This window comes from Ylistrum balloti, unplaced genomic scaffold (genome assembly GCF_031769215.1).
Source record: "Ylistrum balloti isolate Yb309-2 unplaced genomic scaffold, AGI_CSIRO_Ybal_v1 Utg369756, whole genome shotgun sequence".
Classification (NCBI taxonomy): Eukaryota; Metazoa; Mollusca; class Bivalvia; order Pectinida; family Pectinidae; genus Ylistrum; species Ylistrum balloti.
The window spans coordinates 1,300,424-1,310,236 of NW_026781957.1; the positions used below are offsets into that span (position 1 = coordinate 1,300,424).

General features: G+C 38.7%; 1 protein-coding gene across 1 annotated transcript; it reads right to left on the minus strand.

Annotated features, from left to right (window-relative positions):
• Positions 1 to 3,449: 3,449 nt before the first annotated feature.
• On the minus strand, positions 3,450 to 8,921 carry LOC132543441 (mucin-1-like). The gene is made up of 5 exons (XM_060206941.1): positions 8,857 to 8,921; positions 7,738 to 8,124; positions 5,919 to 6,321; positions 4,535 to 5,815; positions 3,450 to 3,635 (listed from the first exon to the last, which is right to left on the minus strand). The coding sequence occupies exons 1-5, from the start codon at positions 8,919 to 8,921 to the stop codon at positions 3,450 to 3,452; spliced, it is 2,322 nt and encodes a 773-aa protein (XP_060062924.1).
• Between the last annotated feature and the right edge of the window lie 892 nt (positions 8,922 to 9,813).

Below are 9,813 nucleotides of genomic sequence, written 5' to 3' on the forward strand. Positions count from 1 at the left end.
TCTTTCTGAAGTTTATCACACATTGTAGTTCATCACATCTTTTGTAGTTTATCACACTCATCTTTCTGTAGTTTATCATTCACTCATCTTTCTGTAGTTTATTATACTCACTCATCTTTCTGTAGTTTATTATACTCACTCATCTTTCTGTAGTTAATCAAACTCATTCATCTTTCATTACACTCATCTTTCTGTAGTTTATTATACTCACTCATCTTTCTGTAGTTTATCACACTCACTCATCTTTCTGTAGTTTATTATACTCACTCATCTTTCTGTAGTTTATCACTCATCTTTCTGTAGTTCATCACACTCACTCATCTTTCTGCAATTCATCAGACTAACTCATCTTTCTGTAGTTTATCACACTCACTCATCTTTCTGTAGTTTATCACACTCACTCATCTTTCTGTAGTTTATTATACTCACTCATCTTTCTGTAGTTTATCACACTCATTCATCTTTCTGTAAGTTATTACACTCACTCATCTTTCTGTAGTTTATTACACTCACTCATCTTTCTGTAGTTTATCACACTCACTCATCTTTTTGTAGTTTATCATAAACTCATCTTTCTGTAGTTTATCACACTCACTCATCTTTCTGTAGTTTATCACACCCATCTTTCTGTAGTTTATTACACTCACTCATCTTTCTGTAGTTTATCATATTCACACAACTTTCAGTAGTTCATCACACTCATCTTTCTGTATTTTATCATATTCACACAACTTTCAATAGTTTATCACACTCATCTTTCTGTAGTTGATCACTCTCACTCATATTTCTATAGTTTATCACACTCACTCATCTTTCTGTAGTTTATCTCACTCACTCAACTTTCTCTAGTTTACCACAATCATTCATCTTTCTGTAGTTTATCACACTCATCCTTGTGTAGTTTATCACATTCACCCATCTTTCTGTAGTTTATTAAACTCACTCATCTTTCTGTAGTTTATCATCATCACTTATCTTTCTGTAGTTTATCACACACTGATCTTTCTTTAGTTGATCACACTCATTCATCTTTCTGTAGTTTATCACAAACTCATTTTCTGTAGTTAATTACACTCACCTATCTTTCTGTAGTTTATTACACTCACTCATCACTCTGTAGTTTATCACACTCATTCATCTTTCTGTAGTTTATTCACACTTACTCATCTTTCTGTAGTTTATCAAACTCACTCATCTTTCTGTAGTTTATCTCAAACACTCATCTTTCTCAAGTTCACCACAATCATTAATCTTTCTGTAGTTTATCACACTCACTCATCTTTCTGCAGTTCATCACACACTCATCTTTCTGTAGTTGATCACACACAGATGTCTTTCTGTAGTTTATCACACTCACTCGTCTTTCTGTAGTTTATCACATTCACTCGTCTTTCTGTAGTTTATCACACTCACTCATCTTTCTGTAGTTTATTACACTCACTCATCTTTCTGTAGTTTATCACAATCACTCATCTTTCTGCAATTGATCGAACTAACTCATCTTTCTGTAGTTTATCTCACTCACTCAACTTTCTCTAGTTAACCACAATCATTTATCTTTCTGTAGTTTATCACAAGCACTCATCTTTCTGCAATTGATCACACTCATTCATCTTTCTATAAGTTATAACACTCATCTTTCTGCAATTGATCACACTCATTTTTTCTGTAGTTTATTATCATCTCATCTTTCTGTAGTTTATCACACACTCATCTTTCTGTAGTTTATCACACTCACTCATCTTTCTGTAGTTTATCAGTTTATCACACTCATCTTTCTGTAGTTGATCACTCTCACTCATATTTCTATAGTTTATCACACTCACTCAACTGTCTCTAGTTTACCACAATCATTCATCTTTCTGCAATTTATCACGCTAACTCATCTTTCTGTAGTTTATCAAACATATTCACACAACTTTCAGTAGTTTATCACACTCATCTTTCTGTAGTTGATCACTCTCACTCATATTTCTATAGTTTATCACACTCACTCAACTGTCTCTAGTTTACCACAATCATTCATCTTTCTGTAGTTTATCACACTCACTCATCTTTCTCTAGTTTATTACACTCACTCATTTTTCTGTAGTTAATCACACTCACTTATCTTTCTGTAGTTAATTACACTCACTCATCTTTCTGTAGTTTATTACAGTCACTCATCTTTCTTTAGTTAATTACACTCACTCATTTTTCTGTAGTTTATTAAACTCACTCATATTTCTGTAGTTTATCATATTCACACAACTTTCAGTAGTTTATCACACTCATCTTTCTGTAGTTTATCACACTCACTCATCTTTCTGTAGTTTATCAGTTTCATCTTTCTCATTTATACTCACTCATCTTTCTGTAGTTTATCACACTCACTCATCTTTCTGTAGTTTATTACACTCACTCATCTTTCTTTAGTTTATCACTCTCACTCATCTTTCTGTAGTTTATTACACTCACTCATCTTTCTGTAGTTTATCACACACTCATCTTTCTGTAGTTTATCACACTAACTCTTCTTTCTGTAGTTTATCACAGTCACACAACTTTCTGTAGTTTATCACACTCATCTTTCTGTAGTTTTTCAAACTTACTCATTTTTATTCAGTTCATCACACTCACTGGTCTTTTTGTAGTTTATCGAACTCACTCATCTTTCTCAAGTTCACCACACTAACTCATCTTTCTTCAGTTGATCACACTCACTCGTCTTTCTGTACTTGATCACACACTCATCTTTCTGCAGCTCATCACACTCACTCGTCTTTCTGTAGTTTATTATGCTCACTCATCTTTCTGTAGTTTATTATACTCACACATCTTTCTGTAGTTTATTATGCTCACTCATCTTTCTGTAGTTTATTAAACTCACTCATCTTTCTGTAGTTTACCACAATCATTCATCTTTCTGTAGTTTATCACAATCACTCATCTTTCTGCAATTGATCGAACTAACTCATCTTTCTGTAGTTTATTATACTCACTCATCTTTCTGTAGTTTATTATGCTCACTCATCTTTCTGTAGTTAATCAAACTCATTCATCTTTATGTAGTTTATTACACTCATTAATCTTTCTGTAAGTTATCACACTCATCTTTCTGTATTTTATCACACTCACTCATCTTTCTGCAATTCATCACACTAACTCATCTTTCTGTAGTTGATCATTCACTCATCTTTCTGTAGTTTATTATACTCACTCATATTTCTGTAGTTTATCACACTCACTCATCTTTCTGTAGTTTATTATACTCACTCATTTTTCTGTAGTTTATCACACTCACTCATCTTTCTGTAGTTTATCACAAACTCATATTTCTGTAGTTTATCACATTCACTCATCTTTCTGTAGTTTATTATACTCACTCATTTTTCTGTAGTTTATCACACTCACTCATCTTTCTGTAGTTTATCACACTCACTCATCTTTCTGTAGTATATCACATTCACTCATCTTTCTGTAGTTGATGATATTGATTCATCTTTCTGTAGTTGATCACACTCACTCATTTTTCTGTTGTTTATCACACTCTGATCTTTCTTCAGTTGATCACACTCACTCGTCTTTCTGTACTTGATCACACACTCATCTTTCTGCAGTTTTTCACACTCTTCATCTTTCTGTAGTTTATCTTTCTGTAAGTTTCACACTCATCTTTTTGTAGTTTATCATAAACTCATCTTTCTGTAGTTTATTATACTCACTCATGTTTCTGTAATTCAGCACACTAACTCATCTTTCTGTAGTTAACACACTCATTCTTGGGTAGTTTATCACACTCACTCATTTTTCCGTAGTTTATTAAAGTCACTCATTTTTCTGTAGTTTTTATCATCTTTCAGTTTATCATCTTTCTGTAGTTTATCACACTCTCATCTTTCTGCAGTTCATCACACTCACTCGTCTTTCTGTAGATTATCACATTCACTCATCTTTCTGTAGTTTATCACACTCACTCGTCTTTCTGTAGATTATCACATTCACTCATCTTTCTGTAGTTTATCAAACTCACTCATCTTTCTCAAATTCCCCACAATCATTAATCTTTGTGTAGTTTATCACACTCATTCATCTTTCTGTAGTTTATCATATTCACAAAACTTTCAGTAGTTGATCACACTCATTCATCTTTCTGTAGTTTATCACACTCACTCATCTTTCTGTAAGTTGTTACACTCATCTTTCTGTAGTTTATTATACTCACTCATCTTTCTGTAGTTTATCACACTGTGTATTCATCTTTCTGTAGTTTATCACACTCACTCATCTTTCTGTAGTTTTCATCAAACTCATCTTTCTGTTTATTTGTTTATCTTTCTCACTCATCTTTCTGTAGTATTATCCCAGTTGGTTAAAGTTTCTTTCTAGTTTATCACACTGTCACTCATCTTTCTGTAGTTTATTAAAGTCATCTTTCTGTAGTTTATCTGTGTATCACTCATCTGTTGTTTACTCTGTGTATCAGGTATCATTAAAGTGGATCTTTCTGTTTACTCTGTGTATCAGGGTCACATCATCTTTCTGTAGTTATTACAGAGTCTTTCTGTTGTTTACTGTGTGTATAAGGTTCAGATGATCCCGGGTTGGTTAAAGTGGGGTCTTTCTGTTGTTTAATCTGTGTATCAGATACAGATGATCCCGGGTTGGTTAAAGTGGAGTCTTTCTGTTGTTTACTCTGTGTATCAGGTACAGATGATCCCGGGTTGGTTAAAGTGGAGTCTTTCTGTTGTTTACTCTGTGTATCAGGTACAGATGATCCCGAGTTGGTTAAAGTGGAGTCTTTCTGTTGTTTACTCTGTGTATCAGGTACAGATGATCCCGGGTTGGTTAAAGTGGAGTCTTTCTGTTGTTTACTCTGTGTATCAGGTACAGATGATCCCGAGTTGGTTAAAGTGAAAGCTTTCTGTAGTTTACTCTGTGTATTATGTAAAGATGATCCCGGGTTGGTTAAAGTGGAGTCTTTCTGTTGTTTACTCTGTGTATCAGGTACAGATGATCCCGGGTTGGTTAAAGTGGAGTCTTTCTGTTGTTTACTCTGTGTATCAGGTACAGATGATCCCGAGTTGGTTAAAGTGGAGTCTTTCTGTTGTTTACTCTGTGTATCAGGTACAGATGATCCCGAGTTGGTTAAAGTGGAGTCTTTCTGTTGTTTACTCTGTGTATCAGGTACAGATGATCCCGAGTTGGTTAAAGTGGAGTCTTTCTGTTGTTTACTCTGTGTATCAGGTACAGATGATCCCGAGTTGGTTAAAGTGGAGTCTTTCTGTTGTTTACTCTGTGTATCAGGTACAGATGATCCCGAGTTGGTTAAAGTGGAGTCTTTCTGTTGTTTACTCTGTGTATCAGGTACAGATGATCCCGGGTTGGTTAAAGTGGAGTCTTTCTGTTGTTTACTCTGTGTATCAGGTACAGATGATCCCGGGTTGGTTAAAGTGGAGTCTTTCTGTTGTTTACTCTGTGTATCAGGTACAGATGATCCCGAGTTGGTTAAAGTGGAGTCTTTCTGTTGTTTACTCTGTGTATTATGTAAAGATGATCCTGAGTTGGTTAAAGTGGAGTCTTTCTGTTGTTTACTCTGTGTATCAGGTACAGATGATCCCGAGTTGGTTAAAGTGGAGTCTTTCTGTTGTTTACTCTGTGTATCAGGTACAGATGATCCCGGGTTGGTTAAAGTGGAGTCTTTCTGTTGTTTACTCTGTGTATCAGGTACAGATGATCCCGAGTTGGTTAAAGTGGAGTCTTTCTGTTGTTTACTCTGTGTATCAGGTACAGATGATCCCGAGTTGGTTAAAGTGGAGTCTTTCTGTTGTTTACTCTGTGTGTAGTTGGTTAAAGTGGTCTTTCTGTTGTTTACTCTGTGATGATCCCGGGTTGGTTAAAGTGGAGTCTTTCTGTTGTTTACTCTGTGTATCAGGTACAGATGATCCCGGGTTGGTTAAAGTGGAGTCTTTCTGTTGTTTACTCTGTGTATCAGGTACAGATGATCCCGAGTTGGTTAAAGTGAAGTCTTTCTGTTGTTTACTCTGTGTATCAGGTACAGATGATCCCGGGTTGGTTAAAGTGAAGTCTTTCTGTTGTTTACTCTGTGTATCAGGTACAGATGATCCCGAGTTGGTTAAAGTGGAGTCTTTCTGTTGTTTACTCTGTGTATCAGGTACAGATGATCCCGAGTTGGTTAAAGTGGAGTCTTTCTGTTGTTTACTCTGTGTATCAGGTACAGATGATCCCGAGTTGGTTAAAGTGGAGTCTTTCTGTTGTTTACTCTGTGTATCAGATACAGATGATCCCGAGTTGGTTAAAGTGGAGTCTTTCTGTTGTTTACTGTGTGTATAAGGTTCAGATGATCCCGGGTTGGTTAAAGTGGAGTCTTTCTGTTGTTTACTCTGTGTATCAGATACAGATGATCCCGGGTTGGTTAGGTCGACTTTGTGAAGGAGTTTGGTGTCGATCTGGGTCGGCGGTGTGAAGGAGTTTGGTGTCGATCAGGGTCGGTTGTGTAAAGGAGTTTTGTGCCGATCTGGGTCGGCTTTTTGAAGGAGTTTGGTGTCGATCAGGGTCGGTTTTGTGAATGCGTTTGGTGCCGATCTTGGTCGACTTTGTGAAGGAGTTTTGTGCCGATCAGGGTCAACGGTGTGAAGGAGTTTTGTGTCGATCTTGGTCAGCTTTATGAAGGAGTTTGGTGTCGATTAGGGTCGGTTTTGTGAAGGAGTTTGGTGCCGATCTTGGTCGGTTTTGTGAAGGAGTTTGGTGCCGATCTTGGTCGACTTTGTGAAGGAGTTTTGTGTCGATCAGGGTCGGCTTTGTGAAGGAGTTTGGTGCCGATCTTGGTCGGCTTTGTGAAGGAGTTTGGTGCCGATCTTGGTCGGTTTTGTGAAGGAGTTTGGTGCCGATCTTGGTCGACTTTGTGAAGGAGTTTTGTGTCGATCAGGGTCGGCTTTGTGAAGGAGTTTGGTGCCGATCTTGGTCGGCTTTGTGAAGGAGTTTGGTGCCGATCTTGGTCGGTTTTGCGAAGGAGTTTGGTGCCGATCTTGGTCGACTTTGTGAAGGAGTTTTGTGTCAATCAGGGTCGGCTTTGTGAAGGAGTTTGGTGCCGATCTTGGTCGGCTTTGTGAAGGAGTTTGGTGCCGATCTTGGTCGGCTTTGTGAAGGAGTTTGGTGCCGATCTTGGTCGACTTTGTGAAGGAGTTTTGTGTCGATCAGGGTCGGCTTTGTGAAGGAGTTTGGTGCCGATCAGGGTCGGCGGTGTGAAGGAGTTTGGTGTCGATCAGTGTCGGTTGTGTGAAGGAGTTTTGTGCCGATCAGGGTCGGCTTTGTGAAGGAGTTTGGTGTCGATCTGGGTCGACTTTGTGAAGGAGTTTGGTGTCGATCTGGGTCGGCGGTGTGAAGGAGTTTGGTGTCGATCAGGGTCGGTTGTGTGAAGGAGTTTTGTGCCGATCTGGGTCGGCTTTTTGAAGGAGTTTGGTGTCGATCAGGGTCGGTTTTGTGAATGCGTTTGGTGCCGATCTTGGTCGTTTTTGTGAAGGAGTTTTGTGCCGATCAGGGTCAACGGTGTGAAGGAGTTTTGTGTCGATCTTGGTCTGCTTTCTGAAGGAGTTTGGTGTCGATTAGGGTCGGTTTTGTGAAGGAGTTTGGTGCCGATCTTGGTCGGTTTTGTGAAGGAGTTTGGTGCCGATCTTGGTCGACTTTGTGAAGGAGTTTTGTGTCGATCAGGGTCGGCTTTGTGAAGGAGTTTGGTGCCGATCTTGGTCGGCTTTGTGAAGGAGTTTGGTGTCGATCTTGGTCGGTTTTGTGAAGGAGTTTGGTGCCGATCTTGGTCGACTTTGTGAAGGAGTTTTGTGTCGATCAGGGTCGGCTTTGTGAAGGAGTTTGGTGCCGATCTTGGTCGGCTTTGTGAAGGAGTTTGGTGCCGATCTTGGTCGGTTTTGCGAAGGAGTTTGGTGCCGATCTTGGTCGACTTTGTGAAGGAGTTTTGTGTCAATCAGGGTCGGCTTTGTGAAGGAGTTTGGTGCCGATCTTGGTCGGCTTTGTGAAGGAGTTTGGTGCCGATCTTGGTCGACTTTGTGAAGGTGTTTTGTGTCGATCAGGGTCGGCTTTGTGAAGGAGTTTGGTGCCGATCTTGGTCGGCTTTGTGAAGGAGTTTGGTGCCGATCTTGGTCGGTTTTGTGAAGGAGTTTGGTGTCGATCAGGGTTGAATTGGTGAATTAAGAAATCTGAAGTCGATCGAGATTGAATTTTTGCAGGAATAAGGTGGACTGGATTGGTTTTGTGAATACAGAAATTTGGTGCCAATTGCGATTGGCTTTATTAATGAATGTGTCTAGATAGGCTATGTGAAATTTAAGATAATGCGGTGCTCTTATAATTTGGTTTTGGGACGGGACACTCTACAAATGGGATTGTCTTCAGAAATGTTGTTCCGGTGGTATCGATTTTTATATGTCGGAATGAGATTCAGACCAAGTAAGGCATTGTTACAGAATGTTATGTCGACAGGATTGGCTTTGCAACCGTAATGTGTTCAGAGAAAAAAATGAGCTTGTCGGCAGGAATATGATGCCACCGGGTCGATCTGTGGTGACCGAATCGTTATTGGCAGAACATGAAAAGCATTTTTAAATCTTGCTTAGATTTGTTTTTAATTTCACAAAAAAAAAAAAAAAAAAAACAACAAAAAAACGTTTTACACCAACTGTAAATTTGTTTTTGAAGTGCCTTTACAATTCGAATAGCATTTTATCAAACACAAATGTTGAAAATATTTCATAACGGAGCTGGCAATCGGTAATCAAAATACATGCATCACAACACAACAATACGGGAAAGGTATTTTAGATAACGTGAAAGAGCTTCATGTACCTCTCTGTAGCACCTAGCGTCTCGTCCTCGTCGAGCGTGTTGCTGCCCGAGACCCCGGGGTCCATGTCCGCCGAGCGACCCAGCAGTATGGTACAGCCCTGATATCTCACTGGCCGATTTCTTTTGTCATATGATTTTCATCGTGTATAACTATCACACTCGGTCCCAACCTTGAACTGACCCAACGTTAGATAGCATATCTGCTGGAATATAAGTCAGCGAAACATGATCCTAGTTTCTCAAGCGTTCATTAATGAATTTTAGGATGCGTTTCCTTTATGGGCTGGTCATCTGTTAAAATCAACAAGACTGATTTCCGATGTAGAAGGTGGTGACTACCTTACCGAACGTCATGTGGAAGCCCGCCACAATTTAACCAAAGGTAGGCCTACAGCGGTTTTTCCAAGGAACGACCACAAGAGCATAGAAAGATCGGTGATCTCAACTAGATGACAAATATAGAGCGCCCCGATTAAGGGTACACAACTAGGATCATCACTTGAGGTTGTAAAGCTCTGGTGCTTTACCAACTGACTTATTGTAGCACCTGGAATTTAGGGAATAGATTAAACATATCCTTGTTTTTAAATACACGACTTTTCTATTCTTGATCCATACACTGAAGATTTTCTACTGGTGTTTGATTATAACCTAGCTGAAATACTAAGTGGACGGGATCCTCTAGGCAAATATTGGTTATCTGAGGCAACCAATTATATCAGTTCTGGATCCCTGCTGTAGACATAAAGTTAGACTACCCTGATGTAATGTTATCCTATCATTATTTAGGAAGATTCTTTTCAATAAATCAGTGTATTCAATGATTATAGACACGAGTTTCTAACCAGGTCACCAAAGATCAACATACATGTACTTGTAGCCAGTATCTCCAGATAACACTGGTTATCTGCCATGACAAATGTGTATGTAATCGTGTGAAATATTAGTCACAGCCTG